Below are 24,974 nucleotides of genomic sequence, written 5' to 3' on the forward strand. Positions count from 1 at the left end.
AAATTAAAAATTACTAACTACAGGGCACCTGGGTGGCTCAGTGGTTGAGTGTTTGCCTTTGGCTCAGGTAGTGATTCGCCCCCCCCCCCCCCCAAACAGGGGGTCTGCTTCTCTCTGCCTGTGTCTCTACCTCTCTCTGTGTCTCTCATGAATACATAAATACAATCTTAAAAAAAAATTACTAACTACAAGTTACATTAAAAAGCAAACTATATTAGTTAATAATTTGACATGTTACATCTAACTGTATCTTTTAAATCTATAAAATGAAAAAAATGAATGAAGACTTACTATTCTAAGATTTAGGTCTATACTTTCATCATGAATAATTTAAAAGCAGAAATTCATTCCATTTTCATTTATTTTTACAGAATATTATACATAAGAATTCTGTACATATTGCTAATAGTTTTAAGTCTAATTAAGAGAAGTCATGCTACTGATGTTGATGTTAATCTTAAAATTACTTTCTATTTTATGCCCCAATTTTCTCTTCAGAGCCATGTGAAGTTAATTATACCTTATATGTTATATGTATAGAAGTGATGAATTACCATACTGCACACCTGAAACTAATATAACACTGTTAACTGGAATTGAAAACGTAAAATTTATATACATTATTCTTTAAGTTTTTTTTTATTTTTTTTAAATCAATCTACACCACACACACTACAAATCCAAGAAAAACCTTTGAAACAATAATGGTCGCTTCAATAAACGCACGTATTGTTATTTTTTTAGAGTTTAAAGAACCTAATAACTGAATTTCGTGATACTTATGATAAATTTCTACAAGCCACTAAAAGTCCTGTTGTATACATATGGTTTTGCAATATTATCCAGTTCCCTTTCCATCTCAAACCTCATTCCACAAAACCGGGCTATCTCGACTGTCTGAGATTAATGATAACAATCACTCTTTCAATTAAAAGGTGCTTTCATTTAAAGTGGACTGTTATTTTTCTTTTTTTTAAAGCAGACTCCACCTGCGCGTGAAGACCAACTCCGGGCTTAAACTCAGGATCCTTAGATGAAAACCTGACCTGAGATCAAGAGTCTCAGGATTAAACCCACTGAGCCACCCAGGAGCCCCTAAAGCGGACTGTTACTTAAATGCAACGCACACACCCACACATACACCCTTACAATACTGGTAAAAATTTTAACTCCTCTTACTTACGAAGTAACGAAAAGCTCTGGTAGGTCCCACGACTCGGCCAAGGTCAACAACTAGCCGGTGGCACAGCCTGGGTTCAATCCCAGATTTACCTACCTCAAAGCCAACACTTCACTTGACCACTGTTATCTCCTTAAAAGATTAAGAGGCTCAAAAGCAGAGGACCTTGTCTCTCTGAACGTTCACGTATCTATTCTGAGACATCTATCACCACACACAGAGATACAACTCGGTCGCTAATTGAAATATAAATGAAGAGGATCTTTCTGCTTCATTTAAACTAGGACAGGCTTACTGACAGGTAGGAAAGAGACTGGAAAAGCAGGCTTGCCTCAACATGTCTTAGACCTCTAGATCTATAGGGTTCCCCTCAGTCTTTTTTTTTTTTTTTTTAATAAACATGCATATCTACCAAACAAGGGCTATGTACCCGACGACGACTAGCTTGTAGTTTGGTGCTTTTCCGTATTGCACTTTTCTACGATAATTTATACCAGATTTAATATCGAACTGGGAGGCCTCGTTGAATATGCCATTCTGGCACTTTCCAAACACCTGAAGTATCATTTAAGGGCAGTGAGCCTAGTTCCACCTTTTTTTTTTTTTTTTTTTTTTTTTTTTAACGCTGTGATGCTTGCCCACTTTGCGGGGGGGTGGGGGGTACCGCTCCGGTAGGACTCCAGGGCGAGAGAGCAGTAAAGGAAGAAGCGGGGGAAGCACACGGAAGTTGGGCGGAGGGAGGTCCCCTTACCCCCTCTTCTGCCCTAGCTCCGCCAAGGGCGGCTCCCCGCGGTGCCCGGCCGACTCACAACCCCCACAATCCCGGGAGCCGCGCTCCGTCGCACGACGGAAGGCAGGGGCAGCCAGGGATTGCCCCGACCGCTCGGACGATGTCCAGGCTCCCCTTGGGGCCCGGGACGATGCTCCCCCTTTCAGAGCGAGCCCTCCAGGTGGCGAACTCCCCGTCCAGTCCGGCCGAAGTCTTCTGCATCCGAGGGGGCGCCTCCTCCGCGACCTCGAGCTGACCACCCGAAACTCTCCGCCAGCCGCGTCCCCCAAACCCTCCATCCCACCCCCGCCACCCGCCACGGACGCGCAAACCGGCCTGCGCCCCACCCAGAATCTCCGCGGCCCCCTCCCCAACCTGGGGAAGGGCCCCCCCCCACTCCCTACGGACACACACACACCCTCAGGCGCCAGCTTCCCGGACCCCGTCGAAGCCAGAGTAAGTACCTGGTCCGGCAGGGCTCCGAGGCTCAGACGGGGCGGGCGCGGTCCCCTCCCGGAGGCGCCGAGCGCTTCTCTACCCACCCGCAGCGGCGGCTTCGCTCTTTCCCAGGAGCGGGAGGGAGGAGAGGTGCGGGAGGGGAGGGGGGGGGAGCGAGGAGCCAAGGGGCTGGAGGAGCCGAGCCGGAACCACTAGTGCTGGCCCCACCCTCGGCCCGGCGCAGAGCACCCTGGCGCTCCCGATAGGACAAACTTAAAGCAGGCAGCGAGAAATGGACACCACCACTTCCGGGTCATCCCCGCTGCTGCCACTCCCTAGCAACCGCGTGGGGTTGCTAAGCGGAAGTGCCTTCAAAGACAACCACCCCCGTTTCTTCGGGGACTACCAGGGGTACCTGGGAGCGCGTGCTCCTCTTTGGCAAACACCCTCTCGCCTCTTCCCCGTGGTCTTAGAAGGGTCACACTCCTCGCTCCCGGAGGCACTGAGCCCAGCTGGCTTTTCCCTTCAGCTGTGTTCCCCCCTCCGGCCACCCCCGTCCCCGCCACTATAATACACCTGCTCCCTGCCCCCCTGAGTCCCAGGCCCACCCATTGGCTCCTCCTAAGGCTCCCTCTGGTCCCTCGTGGGAGTTATTTTCTGGCGATTTAGCATCTCCCTCTTGTGGACGTTTCAACTGGGTTTAAAAAACAATCTTCAATGTTACGAAAGCGTTTTCGTGCACTTCGTTCTCCTGCGACAGCCTCTGAAGCCGAACGGTGAGGAAAGTTTCGTCTTCACCTATCTTCTCTCTTGTGGGGATTGCACGTTTGCGTACGATCTGGGAAGAACCTAGCTCAAATCGAAGGGAAAAACAAGGACTGGCTGTAAATCGAGTAGAGTGATTGTGACCCTTAAAAGAAAAGAAAAGAAAAAAAAAAAGGCCAAATGAAGCCGGTAATCAGGCTGCGGAAAGATGACGTTTAATCCTCCTCCGCTCAGAATAAACTTTCATACGTACACTGTGGACAAGAAAAATGGGAGACCTCATTGATGCTTCTGTCGGGGTAATCCAGGTTTTGGAAGTATTGGGAAAACTACTGGCTGTGGTAAAACCCAATATAACTAATTAATCCTCTCTTTAAAAAAAAAAAAAAGGTTGATTTATTCATTAGAGACACAGAAAGAGGCAGAGACAGAGGCAGAGGGAGAAGCAGGCTCCATGCAGGGACCCCCAGGCGGGACTCGATCCCCGAACTGGGATCATGCCTTGAGCCGAAGCCGGACGCCCAACCGCTGAGACACCCAGGCGTCCCTAATTAATCCTCTTATTAGAAAAATGATCCATATCATTATGGCAGTTAAATATTCAGAGAAATATAATTGGGCATTCAGAAAAAAAATTAGTAAAAATCTTGGCTGGACTTTGTTATCTTGACTATGTCTACTTAAAAGCAGTAAAGCTGAATCTGTTCTCTATCCCATGGCAGTGAATGTACTTGCAATGGCTGGCTCTGATTTTATTGGTCATGATAGGCTCGTAGTCACCAATATTTGGCTGTTGTCCACCTCATTGGAGGCAGAGGAAATGAGCTTTGGTAACTTAAAAGAAAGAGCAGGGGGATCCCTGGGTGGCGCAGCGGTTTGGCGCCTGCCTTTGGCCCAGGGCGCGATCCTGGAGACCCGGGATCGAGTCCCACGTCGGGCTCCCGGTGCATGGAGCCTGCTTCTCCCTCTGCCTTTCTCTCTCTCTCTCTCTCTGTCTGTGTGTGTGACTATCATCAATAAAAAAATTAAAAAGAAAGAAAGAGCAGGGCTGTTGGGTTTCCTGTTCACCTGAGACAGCATTAAATTGATTCACTCTAGGCAGTTCAGCCAGACCTATAGGAAATCACTTGAGATTCAAATGTCAGTAATAAGTTGTTTAATAAGCCTAAAACATTTCAACTCTTGCCATGGACATGCATATGTGTGGGAGTATGCACACACAAAAAAAGTCAAATGGAATCTGAATACATCCAGTAATTAATAGTTCTTTTAAAGGGGTGCCTGGCTGTCTCAGTCAGTAGAGCATGCAAGTTCCAGCCCCAAATTGGGTGTAGAGATTACTTAAAAACAAACAAGCAAAAAAAAACCTACCTGGCAGTAGGTGACAAGTGATAAACCTGTTACCATGACAAAATAGAGGATGGTATTTCAATTGTCAACAGAATCAAAAATTTTTAAATTAGAAAAATAAAACTATGAGCGCAATGACTTATCTAAAACTATGGTGGATTTAAATGTCACTAAAAACCATAAAGCATAATATGGTTAATGTGTTCTATGGAAATAAATATTTTATTGGATAAAATTGTTAAATGTAGTAGCCAATATAGACATGCAGGTTTCTATACATCATTTTTCCAATTGCCTAAGGATGTATGAGTAACAAAAGTATTCATTTAAATCTTCTCTTCCTACAGTTTTAAATTATTCAATTGCTTTTGTATCGTTGTATCAGTAACTGGCTTAACTACTAAATGGTCATATGACTTCTATAATTATATAATTTTCTTTTTAAAAAAAGATTTATTTATGAGGGGCACCTGTGTGGCTCAGTTGGTTAAGCATCTGCCATTGGCTCAGGTCATGATTCCGGGGTCCTGAGATTGAGCCCCTCAGTGGGCTTCCCTGCTCAGCAGTGAGTCTGTTTCTCCCACTTCGTCTGCCCCTCTGCCTGCTTGTGCTTACTCTCTCTCACAAATAAATACCGAGTATAGGAGGAGGGGAGTTAGAGAAATTCAAATTTTAATTCCTAACATTTTTTCACAGAGTTGCCAATTAATAAAACAGTTCACATAATGAACAGCTGTAAGTGGCTTGATTTGGACAAGATTATTTCTTGTTCAGTGAAGTTTTGATTCAGTAAAGATCTCTTTCACCTCCATATGCTATCCTCAAAGATAAAAATATCCATTATAACAAAATTAGTTGGATCAAGGTCCAACTGAACCTTCCATTTTTCCAAAAATGAATTACCATGACATATTCTAAATACAGTGAAAACTGTAAGCAGTATATATGTACATATGGAAAGGTTCGGTGCATTTAGGTTATTTTCTACTTTCTAAAAAAATAATAAGCATTTGTCATAAATAACTCTTTGAGCACCCTGTACAACTTTCACTATGGTATTGTTCTTCCTTTGTGAAATAAAGTAAATACAAGATACATATGATCCTCACAATGTTTAAAAATTCCAAAAAAGTAGTTTTATTCATTGTCTGGTCAGGAATTTAACATTTATATTAGTAATCTGAATAATCCATTCAAAGAAGAAAACCAGATTAACTTTGTGAAGAAGGGTATAAAATTATAAACTTAAGTTTAATTATCTTTTTAATGTATAAATTTTACCTTTTGATTCAGTTTTTGGTGGAAACAGTCTGTACTTACCTTATATTTAGAAGAGGTTAAATTGCCAACCTATATTTTACAAAAACTTTAACAAGGAAACATTACATGGAATCTCTGCTAACTAAACACATTATCATATGTCGTGTATTTGGTAGCAATTACCTAATTCAACTTCATTAGACACAGCACCATAAAGTTTCTCTTTCCATCAGTGAAAAATAGCAAATCGGATTTCAGATCCATCAAAACTTGACTTTAATAGAGTTCATTTGAGCTACTCCTTAATATGAAGCCTAATTATTAAGGAAGTACTTAGGATAAAAATTTGACTCTCGGAATGCCTGAGTGACTCTGTGGTTGAGCATTTGCCTTTGGCTCAGGGCGGGATCCTGGGGTCCTGGGATGGAGTCCCACATCGGGCTCCTTGCTGGGAACCTCCGTCTCCCTCTGTGTCTCTGCCTATCTCTCTCTCTCTCTGTGTCTATCATGAATAAATAAATAAAATCTTTTAAAAATATGTGACTCTTAATTCAGCAACATTCTGCTTAATATCCATCTCTAAAAGACAAAGCAAAAAATATAATCTACAATCATCAGAACTTAGTTTAGAAATGGATAAAATCAGATCAATGCACTGATTTGTATTTGTAAGGAAAAAAGAAGTATCTAGTAGGATATAATCTCAGGAAGCACACAAATGGACAGTCTGTTGTGAAAATAAGTACTCATTTATTAAAAATAAAGTTCAGGAAAACACTTGTTAAAACATGGTTAATTTTGACAACAGGAGGTCAGGGAGCAAAAAGTATGATGAGTAAGTAATATCAGTTACTAAGTTATATTGTACCCACCTCTAATTACACCCCTGGTTATCTTAAAATATATAATGGTAGCTCTAAGGATTCTAGACAGATCTCTAGGTTTATGGCATGTTGCCTTTCATGTTTTATTGATTTCCAACTTTAAAATTATAAGCCCAAAGGGTAATATTTTATGATACTAAATCAAAGGCATATTCTAGGAAAAGTTCTCTCTTTTAATGTAGTCTATAAAATATTCTTGTCTAATTGTATGCTAGTATTTTATCTGTTTTGTTAGAAGCTTTATCAACTGTTTAATCTTCAAGCCAAATTGCCCTTAAGGAAAAGATACATAGCCGTCCAAATTTTTCAACATTGCATCTTTGGCCCTCTTTCTTAAAAAGGGTATAAGTTCAGTTTAATTAATACTGAATTTTTTAATGTGCAAAAATCTAACTCTGCTTCCTAAAGCAAATAAAAGGAATGAAAATATGGCACCATTCCAATAATCAAATGCCAATAAAAATGGCAGTGGTACAAAGATCTAAGCAAATCTCAAACACAGCAGATTCATAATTGGAACACCATGCAATGATTAATTTTTAGCAAGAACAAGAAGCTTAATAACAACAGGTAAAAGAAACCAAATACTGCATTATGCTGAATACTAAGCTAAGTAACCATAATTAATTTTACAAAGTCTCTAATATCATAATCACTTGCTTTAGGGTAACTGTATGTAAGCCTCATTTTTAAAATTAAATGCCTATTCAACAAAACTAATTGGAACAAATACATTTATGCAAATTTACATCCTAGAATAATAAACAGGACACATTAGTCAAGGATGAATTATGAAAGTTCTATTCTTTTTCGTCATCTGAGTGATCAGGTGGCAAAGGACGTGCTCTGTGGAAAGAATAGAGAACTTCAATAGTCACTTGAGTATCAACTGTTTAAAAAAAAGTAGTTATCACCTTACATAAATCATGAAAATTAATACTGTAATGTGTCTTGTTAAGTGAAAGAAATAGAGAAAATTAAACTCTATTGGTTGACAAACACCTACAAATTTCAAGTATTAGAGCAATAAAATTTTGTCAAATCAGTATTTCTCCTTTAGGATATGTTGCCATTTTTATTAAAAAAAGAAATCTCTTTGTGTGATAATGAAAAGCATAAAAAGTGGGGTGCCTGGATGGCTCAGTCGTTTAAGTGTCTCTTTGGCTCAGGTCATGATCCCAAGGTCATTTGATTGAGCCCAGGTTGGGCTCCCTGCTCAGGGGGGAGTCTGCTTCTTTCTCTTTACCCCTCTCCCCCCTGCTCTCTCAAATAAATAAAACCTTTATAAAAAATGGCAAAAAAAAATCAACCAATCCATTTGAGTAGAGAAAATATAGCAAGATGCTATATTTGACGATATAGCCTTTTGAACCATATAGACCTATTACCTAATTGGAAAAATCTCAAAATTGGTTAAGTTGGTATATGATAGTTGTAGCTTTTGAAAATTAATTTATGTTACCCCAGAGCCATTTTGTACTCATTATATGTATTATAGAGAAAAGTCAATTGCAAACTTTTCTGACATAAGTCAGAATTTTTTAGAGCAGATGAAGATCTGGGAAATCTATTCTAAAATAAACAGTTTTCAAATTAGGTCCCATAAGCTTAAATAGTCATAGAGCTAGGTAGTGAAAGAAGGAAGCTAAAACAAAGGTATTCTGACTTGGTACGAGACTATCATCGACTTACCTACTATTAGATTACCAAGAGGTCTTCATTGTATTTTCCTGGAAGTTACATCAACAAATGAAATATTATCAAGAACAAGCTTCCTTTTTTTTTTTTTTTTGCAAGAACCTGCTGTACTTTATGCACTATATAGCTCTATTCAAGATTTAAAGTAGATAGTCTTTCTTGATTCTGACTTTCCCCATGCAACTGAAGGGAATTTACCCTGCCCTTGTGAGAAAAATAAAGATGTACGAATAGTCATGTTTCAGATTATAGAGTTTATACCAGAAGTCTTTCTGATAAACTGATAGTTATCGGGATCCCTGGGTGGCTCAGCGGGGGATCCCTGGGTGGCTCAAGGGTTTAGCGCCTGCCTTTGTCCCAGGGCGTGATCCTGGAGTCCCGGGATCTAGTCCCATATTCGGGCCCCTGCATGGAGCCTGCTTCTCCCTCTGCCTGTGTCTCTGCCTCTCTCTCTCTGTGTCTCTCATGAATAAATAAATAAAATATTTTTAAAAACCCTGATGTTATCTACTATCAAAAGCAAATCTAAAAAAAAAAAAAAAAGCAAATCTATTGATTTACTATCAATAAAGAGTTAATTACAACTCTCCTAAACAAAAACAAATCTAAGAAAGAGGTCTAAAGGAATAGTATTAACCTCTACTACCTAGTTTTATGTCACAAATTTTATTATACCATGGATCAAAGTTCTTTATGAGAATATGCATGTAATCTTTCTCCATATAATTGAAAGCTTGTAATCTATATTTCATTGCTATGATGATCAGTAATGGTCAATGGTATGCCATATTTGGCCATATTGTTTTGTTTTCTTAGTGGAAGTCACAAATAATTCAAGAGGGTTGTAATATATTCTAGAGCTAATATTGACTATTAGCCTGTCATATTAGAACGGGAAAGAACAAGGAAGAATGTTGCCAGACAGTGACAGGGAACTAAAAGAAACTGACAGGAATCATGAAAGCAAGTCTGTTAAAAGGCTTTATCTAAAAATGTATCCCATTCATTGTTGATTTTTATTGAAACCTGAAATCGTAAAAGTGACATAGCAACAAAGTCTAAAATTTAATCACTGCTCTAGAGTTTGACATTCCTTTTAGATATCTCATAACAGGGGAGCCTGGCTGGCTCAGTCGGAAGAACATGTGACCCTTGACCTTGAGGTTGTGAATTTAAGCCCCACACTGGGTGTAAAGATTGCAAAAAAAAAAAAAAAAAAAAAAAAAAAAAAAAAATATATATATATATATATATATATATATATCTTGTAACATGGATGGCAAGCACTCAATAAACATTTATTAAATGATCTTATGAACAGTATTGAATTCTTAAAATTTTATATGCATAAGCATCATTTTGTAATCCAAATACTTTGTTTTAGTTGCTCTTTCAGCCATTTAGTTTGTGTTCCATGGAAATCAATTCCAAACACAATGTACAATCCCAAACAGATGTATGGTGTTCAGATATGAAGGGAATGTTCATTCACACCCATAGATCCCACATAGCTTGAGATCTGTTGGATCTGATTGTTCTCCTATGGGTTTCTAAAAATGACAAATACTGGTTTAAGACATATTAAGCCTACTATAGCCATATTGGATACTGTAAAATCTGAGCATCAGTGTGTTAATATGTGAATCAAATATTTCATGGAGTGTCTATTTCTAGAAAAATTTCCATACATCAAGGCAGTTGTAAAAGTTTTACATTCCAGAATCAGGCAACCTAGGTTTAGAATCAATTCTAACTATCAAAAAATACTGATATAGAAAGTTTTCCAAATGTAGCTATTCTGATTCATAAAGTGTTTAAAAACGTATTCACAGAAAGAGCACAAAAGAGTTGTGAATTTAATATAGGCAAGTCTTGGGGCACCTGGGTGGCTCAGTTGGTTGAACATCCAACTTTTAATTTTAGCTCAGGTCATGATCTCAGGATCTTGGGATCAAGCCTCCCACATCAGGCTCTGTGCTCAGTGCAGAGTCTGCTTGTCCCTTTCCCTCTGCTCCTCTCCCCACTCATGCTCTTTCTCAAAAAAAAAAAAAATATATATATATATATATATATACACATATATATATACACACACACACGCAAGACTCCTATGTTCACTTCCCAAATACCTAATATACATTATTTTTGCCTCCTTCATATCTTTGTATCTTAATTTCAATATTTGTCAAATATGCCTTCAAAATATATTTTTAAGTTGTAAAAAGTTATTTAAAAAATGCAGAAATAAATAAATGGCAGAATTTAAGATTGGTTAAAGTCAATGAATTTCTTATCTTTGGAGTCCAGTTAAGTGATCCAAATCAAACAAATCTGGCATTCTTACTGGATGGGAATGTGTGATAGGAAAATACCTGTCATTTGACTTTTAAGCATATATCCAAAAATTACTCGTGCTTAGATTTGTAGTAGAACATGTCAATTATTACATGAAGTCAGATGCAATGTCAATTCTAAAGCCCCAGAGGAAGGAGTTCCCAAGAGAACAATGAAAACTGAACAATGTAAAACTTCATGTAGAGTATGTCAGCATTAAATTCGGACTGCTGAAATAATACACAGAGGATTTAAAATAACACCTGGTGGTTCCTTCCAATGTACATAAATAGCTTCATGGAAGCTTTTTATAGAACCTAATCATTTTATGGCCTTCTAAATTTCATAAATCAATGTAAAAACCCAATTTCCATTTTGCAGCATATCCCTTTTCTCTAGATTAAAGTGAAGTTATTCTTATTATCAAGGTAGACTTTTAAGTGTCCATATTTCTTAAGTTTTAAGTGTCATATTTCTTGATTTCTGTCACATCATTAATTTTCAATGTCTCTCTTCAGTCTTGTATGTGAACCTTCAGCAGATTTAATATTGGTATTCGTTATCTAGTCAAATCCTTCAGATGTTCTGTCAGTCCAAGTGGGGACTCTCACATTTTCTGTGTTAATAAAACAAAGAGTGGAATTAGTAGATATGATGGAGACCTGTGTTTTCCTGGTCACACTGGACTTTTCTAGTCACCATATGGATTGGACTTTAGAAAATGCATTAGCAGGACACCTGGATAGCTCAGTGGTTGAGCATCTGCCTTCGGCTCAGGACGTGATCTTAAAAATTGTAAAAAAAAAAAATCTTAAAAAACATATGTGTTAGTGAACAGTAGGGCCTGGCTCTGTTTAACAGTAGAGATGGGGAAGGGCAAGCAAGACCACAAGGAAAATGGCCATTCTGACTTGTGGCCATGACTGTAGGGCACAGGTGGACATTGTGGGTTCAAACAGAGGACCTGGTGTGCTGGTTAAAAGAACGTGTGAATAAATCTGTGTGGATAGAAGCAGTGCCAGAAGTAGCAGCCCCAGACAGAGCCTGACCATCATCCCCTTACCCATGTTGGTCATTGTGCCCTGGGTCAAACTTGCTACTTGGTGCACTGGAAGATCATAGGCTCCTGGCTGGTACAGAAGTAGCTAGCATGGTCTCAAACCAGGGAGCATCAAAATGACAGTGGCATGGCACCATCTGCCCACCATGCTCACCATTCCTTATACCTCCAGTCAAATAATTTGTTTTTGAAACACAATTTTTCAAAATTGTTTAGAGAGCCTGGATTCTATTACTTACAACTTCATTTTTTTTTTAATTTTTATTTACTTATGATAGTCACAGAGAGAGAGAGAGAGAGAGAGAGAGGCAGAGACACAGGCAGAGGGAGCAGCAGGCTCCATGCACCGGGAGCCCGATGTGGGATTCGATCCCGGGTCTCCAGGATCGCACCCTGGGCCAAAGGCAGGCGCCAAACCGCTGCGCCACCCAGGGATCCCCACAACTCTATTTTTTAAAAGCAAGTTTTCTTTGCCTTTTTTCCCAAGTGGCATTATTTTTTTCGTGATTCTTTTTTTTTCTTTTAAAGATTTTATTTATTTATTCATGAGAGACACAGAGAGGCAGAGACATAGGCAGAGGGAGAAGCAGGCTCCATGCAGGGAGCCCGATGTGGGACTTGATCCTGGAACTCCAGGATCATGCCCTGAGCTGAAGGCAGACATTCAACTGCTGAGCCACCCAGGCGTCCCTTTTTTCCTGATTCTTAAAAGTATGTTTGTTGTTGAAAGTTTGTAGCACAAAATGAATATAAAGAGAAGTTTATACCCAGACATAATCACTATTGACATCTGGTCTGTTTATACATGTTTTTACACCATAAAAACTGTACCTCTATATGCAGAATTTCTGTTTAATATTTATCATGAGCATATTCCTGACATTAAAAGCTTCAAAAGCATGATTTAATTATATTTTTAAAAAGATTTTATTTATTTGACAGAGAGCGAGAGCACAAGCAGGGGAGTAGCAGAAGGAGAGGGAGAAGCAGGCTCCCCACTGAGGAGGGACCCCAATGTGGGACGTGATCCAGGATTCTGGGATCAAAATCCGAGCTGAAGGCAGATGCTTAACCACTGAGCCACCCAGGTGCCTTGATTTAATTATCTTTTTAACAAAGTTTGTACACTTGGGGCTCCTGGGTGGCTCAGTCAGTTAAGCATCCACTCTTGATCTCAGCTCAGATCTTGATCTCAGGCTTATGAGTTCAAGCCCCATGCTGGGCTCCATACTGGGCATACAGCTTACTTAAACTGTAAAGAAAATACACATGGTATCGTGGTTTTCTTTTTTTATTTTTTTTTTAATTTTTATTTATTTATGATAGTCACAGAGATAGAGAGAGAGGCAGAGACACAGGCAGAGGGAGAAGCAGGCTCCATGCACCGGGAGCCCGACGTGGGATTCGATCCCGGGCCTCCAGGATCGCGCCCTGGGCCAAAGGCAGGCGCCAAACCGCTGCACCACCCAGGAATCCCGATATCGTGGTTTTCAAAGTGATAGGGATTTATATGTTTTCCAAGTTTTCTATATTGGTTATTTATTTCTTGTGGAAGTGGAACTAGTAATTTTCTGAGAGGCTGAGTTAGTAGAATTGATGCTGGAAAAACCAACATAAAAATTGCTTTTTAGAAAAAAAAAAAGTATAGGGCAGCCTCGGTGGCGCAGCGGTTTAGCGCCGCCTGCAGCCTGGGGTGTGATCCTGGGGACCCGGGATCGAGTCCCACGTCAGGCTTCCTGCATGGAGCCTGCTTCTCCCTCTGCCTGTGTCTCTGCCTCTCTCTCTTTCTGGGCCTCTCATGAATAAATAAATAAAATCTTTAAAAAGAAAAAAAAAGTATAGAAAATAAAGCAGTAGAATGAAAGAATAAAGCAAGAAGTTCATAGTTAATAACAAAGCACTTAGTGTCTGTCTGATTGGGAATTGATCCTCTTTGAGTGACTGAAATGAGTAAAAATAATACCTTTCACTGATGTTTGAAATTTGGGAGTGACTCAGAATAAGAGATAAGCACAAGTTTTTTTAAAAAAACCTCTGGTTTGTGTTTTCTTATGACTTCAAGAAGAAACTATAAAGTTACTCAATATTCCCTTGTCTTTTATTTTAAAAATATACATATTTTCTTTATATTCCAGAATATAACTTACTTTCTTTTTGCTTTTCCTAAGCCACTACTTCCTGCCTCTTCAGGAATGCGATTTTCTTTTTCAGAATCTTTAGGAGACAGCCTGAAGAATTCTCCAATTCCTTTTTGCCACTTGGGAGTTGGGCGTACACAAACCGGATTCCCTCCTGCATACTTATTTTCAACTATAAAATATAAACAGACGGAACTAAATAAGAACTAAGGGTGCAATTGCCATTCCTTAAAGAGAAACAATTATTTAATATTAAATCTACAGGGTATTAAGTGGTATTACATCCATCTTAAACTAATTAGAAAATGTGAGATGATAAAGCTTTATTCAGTCAATAGCATATTATACATTGTTATAATACAATGTGTAATAATATTTTGTTAGAGTTATCCTTTGTCCTAGGAAAATAAAATTAACAGTATTTTTACAACTGGAAAATATTTTTTATAATCTATCCACAGAGCTATTTAAGTAGTCTTCTGCATTGTCATACTAAAATTTAACACATTTTTTCCTAATATGAGGTATAGTATAAACCATCAAAATTTTACTTAACAAGGTCATTTAGATAAAGCACCTAAATATAGAGCAATGTGAAAGTTTCCACAAAAATAGGTTTCATTTTTCAGAGCCCTTGGCTCCTGTTCAGTTAATCCAATTCTTTTTTTTTTTTTTAAGTAAGCTCTACACCTAACACAGGGCTTAAACTCATGACTCTGAGATCAAGAGTCGCATGCTTTAGCAACTGAGCCAACCAGGTGCCCCAATTCCGGATTAAAAAAAAATTAAAGGGGATCCCTGGGTGGCGCAGCAGTTTGGCGCCTGCCTTTGGCCCAGGGCGTGATCCTGGAGACCCGGGATCGAATCCCACGTCGGGCTCCCGGTGCATGGAGCCTGCTTCTCCCTCTGCCTGTGACTCTCTGCCTCTCTCTCTCTCTCTCTCTGTGTGACTATCATAAATAAATAAAAATTAAAAAATAAATAAATAAATAAAAAATAAAAAAAAATTAAAACAGTAATATGGAGGAAAAGTTTCCGCCTCTTTATGAAGTAATGATTTATTCTAACCAAGATGAGCAAATTACTGAGCCACTACATATACCTTTTGCTTTAAACATATTTGTCACAAACCGTTATAAAGTTGCTTCCATATATACTGTCTGAAGTTTTTAAATCTTTTTTAAAAGTACAAGTAAGCTTTTGAAAAATAGTGATCCGGGGTGCCAGGTGGCACAGTCTGTTGAGGGTCTGACTCGGTTTCGGCTCAGGTCCTGATATCAGGGTCCTGAGATCAAGCCAGGTGATGACCGCAATCAGAATGGAGTCTGCTTGGAGTTTCTCTCTCCCTCTCCTCTGTCCCTCCCTGCCCTCTCAATATCTAAGAAGGAAGGAAGGAAGGGGGGAAGGAAGGAGAGAAGAGAAGAGAAGAGAAGAGAAGAGAAGAGAAGAGAAGAGAGAAAGAAAGAGAAAAAAAGAAAAAAAGAAAGAGAAGAAAGAAAGAAAAAGAAAGAAGAGAGAAAGAGAAAGAAAAAGAAAGAAAGAAAAGAAAAGAAGAAAAGAAAGAAAAGAAAAGAAAAGGGAAAAGAACGATCGATCCTTTGGTTCACAATTTTCCCAAAGGAAACTTAGAGGAATGCTTTAATTACTTAGAAAGTGAGCTACAGCAGCAATAGTTAGCTCAGCATAGAATTCAAACCCAGCTAAGGGCACCTGGGTGGCTCAGTCACCCAGGGTCTGACTTTGATTTTGGCTCAGGTCATGATCTCAGGGTCCTTGCTCAACAGGGAGTCTGCATATCTCTCTCTCTCCCTTTGCCCTTCCCCACACACACACACTTGTGCTTGGTCTCTCAGATAAATAGAAATACAAAACAAAACAAGAATTCAAACCCAGCTCTGCTGATTTAATTGTGACTTTTACCCAAGTATGTAACCTGAGCTTAAATGTCACTTAAAATGAGATTGTTACGAATTTCATATAGTTGATTAAAAATAGAGATCAGTGGTTGCCTCCTGGCTCAGTTGGTGAAACAGATGATTTTTTTTTTAACATGCAACTCTTGATCTCAGGGTTGTGATTATGAGCCCCATGTTGGGTTCAGAGATTACTTACGAATAAAATCTTACAAAAACAACAATAGAGATCTATTGGGGCACCTAACCGGCTAGTGGGTAGAGTATGCAACTTTTGAACTTAAAGTCCCGATTCAAGCCTCATATTGGGTGTAGAGCTTACATACAAAAAGTAAAGATCTATAAAATGCCTTAGGGTGCATTTGGCCAACATGTCAAGGGCCTATTCAGTTGGTTCTGGTGGTTCAACAGTGGACGAGACAATGGGATGTGGCGCTAATTGGAATGTAATTATATAGGATATGCTCAGTAAATTAATCACCTTTCAAAACTTTTGACCTACAGCTCTTTTATCTAAAGAGAGTACATTAGTAAATATTTTCTAATGAAATATTTAGAACTGGGGGAAGTTAACTTAAGAACCTGTGAAGTTCACGGTGCTCCCCTGTATGTTCTTAATTAGGCCTTGTGGAATTAATCTTCCTAACTGCTCAACTTCCTAGGAGAGGAATGAAGCACCAGATGGCACGGTATTTTCTCAACCTCTCCTTGCACAGAAGGAGCAGTGTGAAGCTATTTCCATGGCCAAATTTTCCCTCCTAATGTCCCAAAGGCAGTATCAGGAACTGCACAGTTGGAAAACACACACACACACACACACACACACATACACAATGCTAAAAAAACAAACAAAAACCAAAAATATATGCAGAAATAAAAATGAAAACGTTTACATAAGAAGACAATGTGATTAGCACTGTCAACTATGGTCCTAATTCTTAATCTAGTGAAGGGGAGCCTAAATAGCCTCTTACAGGAAAAAGCCATCTGCCAATATTAAAAATAAAAAAAGCTAAACCAGAAAAGAAAAATAGATTTCAAGATAAACCATGTCTGTTCCTAATGCCGAGGTTTGAGATTCTTTTCCTCGGGACCCCCACCTTTATACCCCAACTGGCCAAGAGGTCAAGGTCCCCTCATTATATCATAGGGCAAGGAAGAAATTCTGGTATGAGGATCTCAGGAAAAATAAATTCCACTGTGGGTCAGGGGGCTTGCAGGTCAGGAGAACTGTGGTACCAGGCCTGATCCCCTGCTTTTGTGAAGGTTTCTCCAGGAGTTGCAGGGGCGGTTTTTTGTTTGTTTGGGGGTTTTTGTTTTGTTTTGTTTTACCTTTCCTCGATGAAAGCGATGTGGAGTTAGTGGCAGAAGTAGAGGAACCAAGCACCTTCCTGGGGGCTCGCGAAGCCACCACTGCAGAGAGGCAAAAGGAGAGCATTAAACAGAGGGGCAGTAAGGTTCCGACGCCCAGCTTCAAAGCCACGTTCTCAACACAGTCCCAACCCTGCCGCTTGGAGAGAAGAGCCCCTCGATCCAGAACAGCAGGACACCCTCCCCACCCCTACTAACTATTCCACACTCCCCATCCCCCCCCCCCCCCCGCCCCTCCACACCACTCCCCGCTCCTGGTAAACGGGCCAGGCCGCCCGTTGCTTCCAGAACGGCTGGACCAGTCTGGCTCACCTGGGCGGTGGCGAACCCCGGCCTCTCCCGCCCAGCGCGGGGCTGCCCGGAAAACACCCTTCCCCCCCCCTTCCCCCTCCCTGCACTGCCGTGCTCCACCACCTCACCTTTTCTGTAGGTGCCTGGGACACTGTCCGCTTTTGTCCGCACCATGTTCAAACGCGAGATGAGAGCAATCAACCGACTTTCCAACCGAGGGTGTTTAACTGCACAAGGACCCGAAAGCGAAATCTCCCGCCACGGTTTATATCCGTCTCTTTCCCGCGCGCTCCACCGGCTCCCTCGGGAAGCCACTCCCATTGGTCCCGCGCCCTCCGCCCACAGCCAATCACCAGTGTCCAGCGATGACAGCGCAGGGGGTGGGGGGGTGGGGGGTGTCAGTACGGTCCCATCCATCAACTTTTGCAGAAGCCTGTGATTCGTACCCGCCTTAAGTGGGTGGTGCCAAGGCTCTCCCCTGGGATGCCCTAAGAGTCGGGGCTGAGAGGATGAGCTGGGGAAGTGGGCCTGCTTCGGAAAGACCACCCAGGAAACAGCGAATTATAACAAAAGGTACTACAGGGTTAAATCCATAATGACTGACTCCAGAAAAAGAAACTTGAAATAAAGCTGAGTTTTAAAAGCAAATCAAAATAAAGAACTTTTTTCTTTTTCTTTTTTTTTAAACCTCACACAAACTCTCTCTACCGGGTCCATAACAAAATAATTCTACGGAATGTTAGAAAAGGAAGGTAATTTATTTAGAGGACTTTTCTACGTTTTTAGTATGGTGTGAAACGAAGAAAAAAACTGAATGGATTGTATATACATACACATAAAAAGTAACAAAGTAACAAAAGAGCTTCCCGAGATCTATATGCTCTCAGAGTTCCATTCCAAATACGGCAAATGTCAAGGTGCCTGGCTGGCTCGGCCAGTGGAGCATGCAACTCCTGACCTTGGGGTTGTGGATTTGAGCCTCACCTCCGTGTAGAGATAACTTAAAAATAAAATATTTTTAAAAAATGCGGAATGTGCCAAGGGTACATCCCTGGCATACAGTGATTATGATGCTAGAATAAGAGCTCACAACTATATTCTATCCCTATGCCTATCTTATAATTACAGTATCTCTGGGGAGTGATTTTCAATCTCAAAACCATGCATGAAACATAAACATAACATAATCAGATGAAATTGCCTTGGGATGTATTTTGTTAAATGCTCACTTGAAAGGCAATCCTGAAAATGTAAGCAGGGCATCAATTCTCTCCAATAAATTATGCTTGAACTTGTGGAAAATAGCCTTCTCAGTACTTCAACAGAATCAACAAATACTTACTGTTTTAGAATTAAAGGATTTTGAAAAAAGGATTAAAGGATCTAGACAACAGGTGAAATTATATGTTAATTGTATTCTGATTCTATTAATTATATTATAATAGGAAACGTATTGGAAATTACCTGTAGCTTTGTTTAAGCCTTGGAATCTAGGGCACCTGGCTTAGCGTTTGAGCTAAGGTAGTGATCCCAGGGTCTTGGGATCGAGTCCCACATTAGGCTCCCCGCAGGGAGCTGGCTTCTCTCTCTGCCTGTGTCTCTGCCTCTCTGTGTCTCTCATGAATAAATAAAATCGTTAAAAAAAAAAAAAAAAGCCTTGGAGTCTAAGACTATATTAGAATTCCTATCAGAAAAATCAACAAGCCCCAGGGTCTTCCTTTCTTCTTTGTCATCATGTCCATCTCAATACACAATCATTCTTCAATACACATTATCTCTTTTTCAGTTCAAGTGGCTTCTACAAAGGCCTGAATTACTTAATTCAAACTCATATCTCAGATTCCAGTGGAGTTTAGATAGCATAGAGATTCTGCTGGTCTTTTCTCTTAGTTCACAAGTAAATGGCTGGAAAGAATTGCAAATATACCTTGCACGGAGGAGCAATCTATTACTATAGCTGCATTTGTATGTTTGTCTTTTAACAACAGGGAAGAATGCATATTAAGGTAAAAAATTAGGAAGCAAGCAGTGATGTCTAGCAAAAATTCTTAATTTAAACGTTTGCTTTGAAAAAAAACAAAAAAATAAACGTTTGCTTAGAGGAAGTGCTTCTCCTTTAGTTAAAACACAGAGAAGAAAAAATTTAAAAAAGAAACACAGAGAATTGTGTGGTGTGAATTTGAACATTTCAAAGGCCTAGAGCATTATGAAAAGTTGTAGTAGGGGCAGCCCGGGTGGCTCAGCAGTTTAGCACTGCCTTCAGCCCAGGACGTGATCCTGGAGACCGGGATCCAGTCCCATGTCAGGCTCCCTGCATGGGGCCTGCTTCTCCCTCTGCCTATGTCTCTGCTTGTCTCTGTGTGTGTGTGTGTGTGTGTGTGTGTGTGTGTGTGATGAATAAATAAATAAAATCTTTAAAAAAAAAAAAAAAGAAAAGTTGTAGTAGATATGTATGAAATATCTGCCTAAATTTATGCAAAGGAATATCTTAAGTCATGTTAAATAAGTACACTTGCTTTGCTCAGGCAGAAATGCATTTTAATAAACGATAATGACTGTAAATTGCATTGCATTACATTATGTACATTACAAATTAGAGATTACAATCATTAACATATGCTTTATGTAAAAGAATACTTTATTCTTGAGAACCTAATAATTTCATAATTTATATGATGTACTAAGTCCTATTGTAGAAACAATCTTGTGATAGTTTGTCTCCAAGAAGTTAACATTCAAATTATGGGAACTGAACAGATACAGAAACAGGTAAACAATTTGGGTATGTTATATTAATATGAAATGTAGCATATTTTTATGAAGAAACAAAATTTGTACCCACTATTAACATACATTCACAGAGAATTTGTTTTTTTCAAGCTATAAAATAATGTTTTCTAAATTAATAACAAAGGCAATCTACATCCAATGTAAATCAATACTTATATAATTTTGATTATTTATGTCAATGAAAATATTAATATAAAACAGTGAAGCAGGATCCAATAATGCAATTGCTTAGTCTACATTACCTAATGGGAATGAAGAATCTGTAAATGTAACAAAAAGTCAGTCAATTAAATTTATTGATGGGTGCCTGGTGGGCTTAGTGGAGTACAATTCTTGATATCAGGGTTGTGATTTTGAGCCCCATGTTGGGTGTGGAGATTACTAAAAAAATAAAATCGTTAGAAAAATTTATTGATGAAATATATCAGAGGATATTAAGTTCTCCAGAATAGTCTGGCTAATTTTCCCCAGTCCATTGTCCAATGGAATGAAACTCATAAAAGTCTAGTCTTCTCAGGTTGAAATACTTTGACTTTTTAAAAAATCACTGCAAGGGGTGCCTGGGTGGGTCAGTCCATTAAGTGGTAAGCCTCAGACTCTTGATTTCAGCTCAGGTCATGATCTCAGGGTTTCAAGATTGAGCCTTACTTTCAGGCTCCCTGCTCAGTGGGGAGTCTGCTTGAGATATTCTCTCCCTCTGCCCCTCCCCCTTTTGCTCTCTCTAAAATAAATCAATAAATTTTTAAGAAAATATAAAACCACTGCAGAATGGAGGATGGGTTAAAAAGGTGATGAGAATTAAGAAATGAACTTGTGATAAACACCAGGTGTTACATTAAGTGTTGAATCACTATATTGTACGTCTGAAACTAATATTATACTGCACCTTAAATGCAATTTCAAAAAAGTATTTAATTTATTTGACAGAGAGAGAGAAAGCTGGGGCGGGGAGTGGGTTAGGCAGAGGGAGTGGGAGAAGTAGACTCTCGGTTGAGCAGGACCCTGAGATCGTGACTTGTCCAGAGGGCACTTAACCCACTGTGCCATCCAGGTGCTCCCAACTAACAGTAATTTAAAGTTAAAAAAAAAAATTTAAAAGGACATTGTTGACAGAGAAAAAAAAGTATTACAGAAGTAAAAAAAAAAAAAAAACAAACTTTTTTTCACTAGGGAATTTAGGTGGAAATCCTTGAAAGCCAAATCCCAGTACCTGTTTTATTAAAGTTCCCGCCTCCCCTTGAGCTTTTCGGGTTGTCTTGAGCCTCCTGGAAAAGACCTGGCTTAAAAAATAAACAAAGAGGTTTTAGCAGCAAGCATCTAGCATTAGACCACATAGTTATTAACAAAACCAGTACCACCAAAGCAAATCCTTACAGCGCTTCCTCTAGCTTGCAAGAGTATGTATGTATGTATGTATGTATGTATGTATGTATGTATGTATGACACCGAGAGGGAGAGGCAGAGACACAGGCAGAGGGAGAAGCAGGCTCCATGCAGGGAGCCGGATGCGGGACTCGATTCTGGGTCTCCGAGGTCACGCCCTGGGCCAAATGCAGACGCTCAACCACTGAGCCACCGTGGCGTCCCCACAAGAGCTATTTTAAATGTTTTATATAAAACCAGAAAAATTTTAAAAGCTGGACTCTCAGATTAAGATTTTTATCTTTTCCTCGGCCGTGGGCGTTATAGGTAATCGTACTGGGTTGGCAGGATTCCCGATTCCGAAGCCCTAGCTCTAACCACGCAGAAAAATCTCAGGCGGACGAGCTCCGGCAGGAGGGTCAACAGCGCCAGGAAGCGGGAAAAAGGAGGTGGCAGCGGTGGGAGGGATCTGTGCTGGGGGCGGTGCCTCCGCGAGGGCGGTGCCGGCCGGCGGAACCCGCGCGAGCGAGGTCGGTGTTGCCGAGGGGACTAGTCCGGCGCCGGACGTGGGGTGGTTGGAACCCAGCTGGTTCCGGCTGGGAAAGATGGCGGTCGCTGGGGCGGCGTCCCGGGAGCAGCTGGTGGGCTGGTGCACCCAGGAGTTGCGGAAAACTTTCGGCCTGGATGTCAGCGAGGAGATCATGCAGTGAGGCCGGTTCGGGTCCCAGGAGGGAAGGAGCTCTGGGATGGCACTTGGCTGAGCGAAAGGGGAAGCGGGGAGGACTTAAAAGTTGATGAGAGTCAAGGAATAGGATAAAAAGGGCTACTGTCGGTCTCGAGGCGCTGAATCTTGACCTCTGGCTTTACAGTTTAGCGTCTGGAATTAGGGCGTTCAGGCTCCACAATCGGCCGGGGAGGCCTTTTTTCTTAGGAGAACGCCAAATCTCTGATAATTAGTCCTCCAAGACTGTCCCGGGAGCCGGTTTCCGTATAGATGCTGGAGACAAGGGACAAGCCAAGTGGTCTTTCCAGAGGTACCTTGCAATGAGGATTTTTAGTTTGCCGGGATCTGGGTTGTGTCAGTTAGGATCTGGACTTTAAATTGAGGCTGCGGTGTTAAGGCGTAAATAGCTTCTGACTGAGGAGTCCCACGTTCTGGTTTTTTGGTTGTCATTTATCATTTTGGAGCCTCTGACAACTTGATTTCCCTCTGCATAGCTTAGTTTCCTCGCCTGTAAAATGAATGATTAGCAGGGCTTATCTTTAATATTTATAATTCTTATGAAGTGGAGATGGTGACATAATTTACTACTTGCTTTCAGTGGATTATTTTAGTATGTTTGTTGCACTACATAACCGGTGCTAGGGCAACAAAGACAACTGAGCCCATTGGGTTCTGCCTGGTTGATGATTGGAGGAAATGTAAGGAAATGTAAGGTGTTGTGGGGACATGGAGTAAAGTACTCCCACTAAGACTTGAGAAACTTGGAAGGTTTACTTCAAGGGATGACTTTCACCCCACAACTGAAGGGTGGGTAAGTGTAAGGGCAGTGTTGAGGCAGAGGGCAAGACTTCTGCAAAGATTGGTCTTGGTCAAAGAGCCTGAAAGTGCTTCTTTTTTTTTTTTAAGATTTTTTTTTAAACTTATTAATGAGAGAGAGAGAGAGAGAGAGAGGCAGAGACACAGGCAGAGGGAGAAGCAAGCTCCATGCAGGGAGCCCGACGTGGGACTGAATTCCGGGTCTCCAGGATCGGGCCCTGGGCCGAAGGCAGACACTCAACCGCTGAGCCACCGGGGCTGCCCCTGAAAGTGCTTCTTGATTTGATTTTTGTTCATAGATGGTGAAACCTGAATTGCCATTTCTAGGGCTTTTGTAGGAAGTGAGTTTCTGAGTTTGGAGAAAACAGACTTGTTGGCAAGGGGACTATTTAAAAAGCTTGTATTAAAGGTTTTTGTTTTAAACATTGGAATAAACTATATTAAAAAAAAAAACCTGCAAAATCATATGGCTTATCTTTACCCTTGTTTGAAGCAAAATCAGGTTAGTTTTCAAACACATTTTTTAAAAAGTGGAATGCTGTCTAATAAGATAATGAGACTTTGCAATATACCAAACAGAAAAAGTCACTCGGTAAGAACAAAAACAACACAGAGATTGAGGCTATTTTTGATGGATCAATAATGTGGTATGCTTAGATGCAGTCTTCTCAGTCTCAGTATCCAATTGTATCTTGTCTGCTTAAACAGTATTAGGAAAATTCTGATTTTCATAAATTGTGATTTAACAGCTCATTTTGAAGCCTTAGGTTTTTCTCAGTTAAATTTATCTACACCCTTAAAAAGCAGTGATCAGAAATTTAAGTTTTACAATTGAAGTATGGCTAAATACCTGCTTGCATTTTTTTACTCATAAGTTCTATAAGAATTGTTCAAAGCTTTAAAAAAGCACTGAAGCTACCTATAATATAATGCTATTTGAACTCATTTGACTTACTAGGTTTTTACTAGTAATTGCACAACAGGCCATGATGCAATGATCAAAGCATTTTTGTGTAAATTTGCTGTGCTTTGCCTGTACTAATTAAAAAATAGTACCATGGTAGTGGGCTAAATTAAACAATTTGGCACGAGTGGCCTGAATTTTTACAGACAGCACAGAACTAGTACCTTCTTAATCAGTGATACATTTATGGAACATTAAGATTTGTACACAAGATTAGCAAATAAACTTTGTACTACAATCGGCCTTAGCTCCTGTTTTGCATGACCCTATTTTGATAAGATTTTGCATATAACACATTTGGATATATGCCATTTCTTATGATACTTTGTAAATAGTTAAAATAACATTCATTCCGATGTTTCTGGAAATCTTTAAATACTTCCCTGGTAGTTTAAATACTCCACTTTTATTTTTATTTATTTTTTTTAAAACATTTTATTTATTTATTTATTCATAGACACAGGCAGAGACACAGGCAGAGGGAGAAGCAGGCTTCATGCAGGGGGCCCGATGTGGGACCAGATCCCGGGTCTCCAGGATCACACCCCAGGCCACAGGCGGCGCCAAACTGCTGCGCCACCCGGGCTGCCCTAAATACTCCACTTTTAAATGATCTGGGGAGGTTCTTTGTAGAAGAAATTCTATGAGAAATTGATAGCAATTAATCTTTTCAAGGGGGCTGCTCAGTTTCGGGATCAAGTTGATTAAACTGTAAAAGTCTTGAAAAACAATTGTATCTTTGTAAATCTATGATGGATTAGAAGATGCTCTTAATGAGGCTCAAAAGCACAGGTTTATTCACCTATAGATCATAACTCTGCAAATGTACCACCACATTAGGAAAACAACCTAATACCTATGCTACTA

At 40.1% G+C, this 24,974-nt stretch overlaps 3 protein-coding genes and 1 long non-coding RNA gene across 22 annotated transcripts in view; 1 reads left to right on the top strand and 3 right to left on the bottom strand.

Annotated features, from left to right (window-relative positions):
• CSNK1G1 (casein kinase 1 gamma 1) overlaps positions 1 to 2,714 on the bottom strand; it is a 176,671-nt gene extending 173,957 nt beyond the window's left edge. For 9 of the 17 annotated variants that reach the window (XR_011997418.1, XR_011997420.1, XR_011997421.1 and 6 more), the window contains exon 1: positions 2,414 to 2,714. The gene's annotated coding sequence lies outside the window, so the exon portion shown is untranslated. The remainder of the gene's footprint in view (positions 1 to 2,413) is intronic. The other 8 variants (XR_011997419.1, XM_072738780.1, XM_072738777.1 and 5 more) reach the window with 4 other exon arrangements.
• Positions 2,715 to 6,490: 3,776 nt separating this feature from the next.
• Positions 6,491 to 17,797, bottom strand: PCLAF (PCNA clamp associated factor). Its single transcript, XM_026006277.2, has 4 exons — positions 17,580 to 17,797; positions 17,122 to 17,202; positions 13,886 to 14,048; positions 6,491 to 7,492 (listed from the first exon to the last, which is right to left on the bottom strand). The coding sequence occupies exons 1-4, from the start codon at positions 17,770 to 17,772 to the stop codon at positions 7,447 to 7,449; spliced, it is 483 nt and encodes a 160-aa protein (XP_025862062.1). The 5' UTR covers positions 17,773 to 17,797; the 3' UTR covers positions 6,491 to 7,446.
• A 2,175-nt stretch (positions 17,798 to 19,972) lies between these two features.
• LOC140595808 (uncharacterized) lies at positions 19,973 to 21,524 on the bottom strand. The gene is made up of 2 exons (XR_011997687.1): positions 21,452 to 21,524; positions 19,973 to 20,622 (listed from the first exon to the last, which is right to left on the bottom strand). It is a non-coding gene; the product is annotated as an uncharacterized lncRNA (long non-coding RNA).
• A 608-nt stretch (positions 21,525 to 22,132) lies between these two features.
• Positions 22,133 to 24,974, top strand: part of TRIP4 (thyroid hormone receptor interactor 4) — a 58,368-nt gene continuing 55,526 nt past the window's right edge. Inside the window, exon 1 of one of the 3 annotated variants that reach the window (XM_026005555.2) lies at positions 22,133 to 22,309. In XM_026005555.2, coding sequence (XP_025861340.1) covers positions 22,209 to 22,309 — 101 coding nt within the window. In that variant the 5' untranslated portion in view covers positions 22,133 to 22,208. Of the gene's footprint in view, positions 22,638 to 24,974 lie in introns of all 3 variants that reach the window. The other 2 variants (XR_011997422.1, XM_026005633.2) reach the window with 2 other exon arrangements.

This window comes from Vulpes vulpes, chromosome 15 (genome assembly GCF_048418805.1).
Source record: "Vulpes vulpes isolate BD-2025 chromosome 15, VulVul3, whole genome shotgun sequence".
Classification (NCBI taxonomy): Eukaryota; Metazoa; Chordata; class Mammalia; order Carnivora; family Canidae; genus Vulpes; species Vulpes vulpes.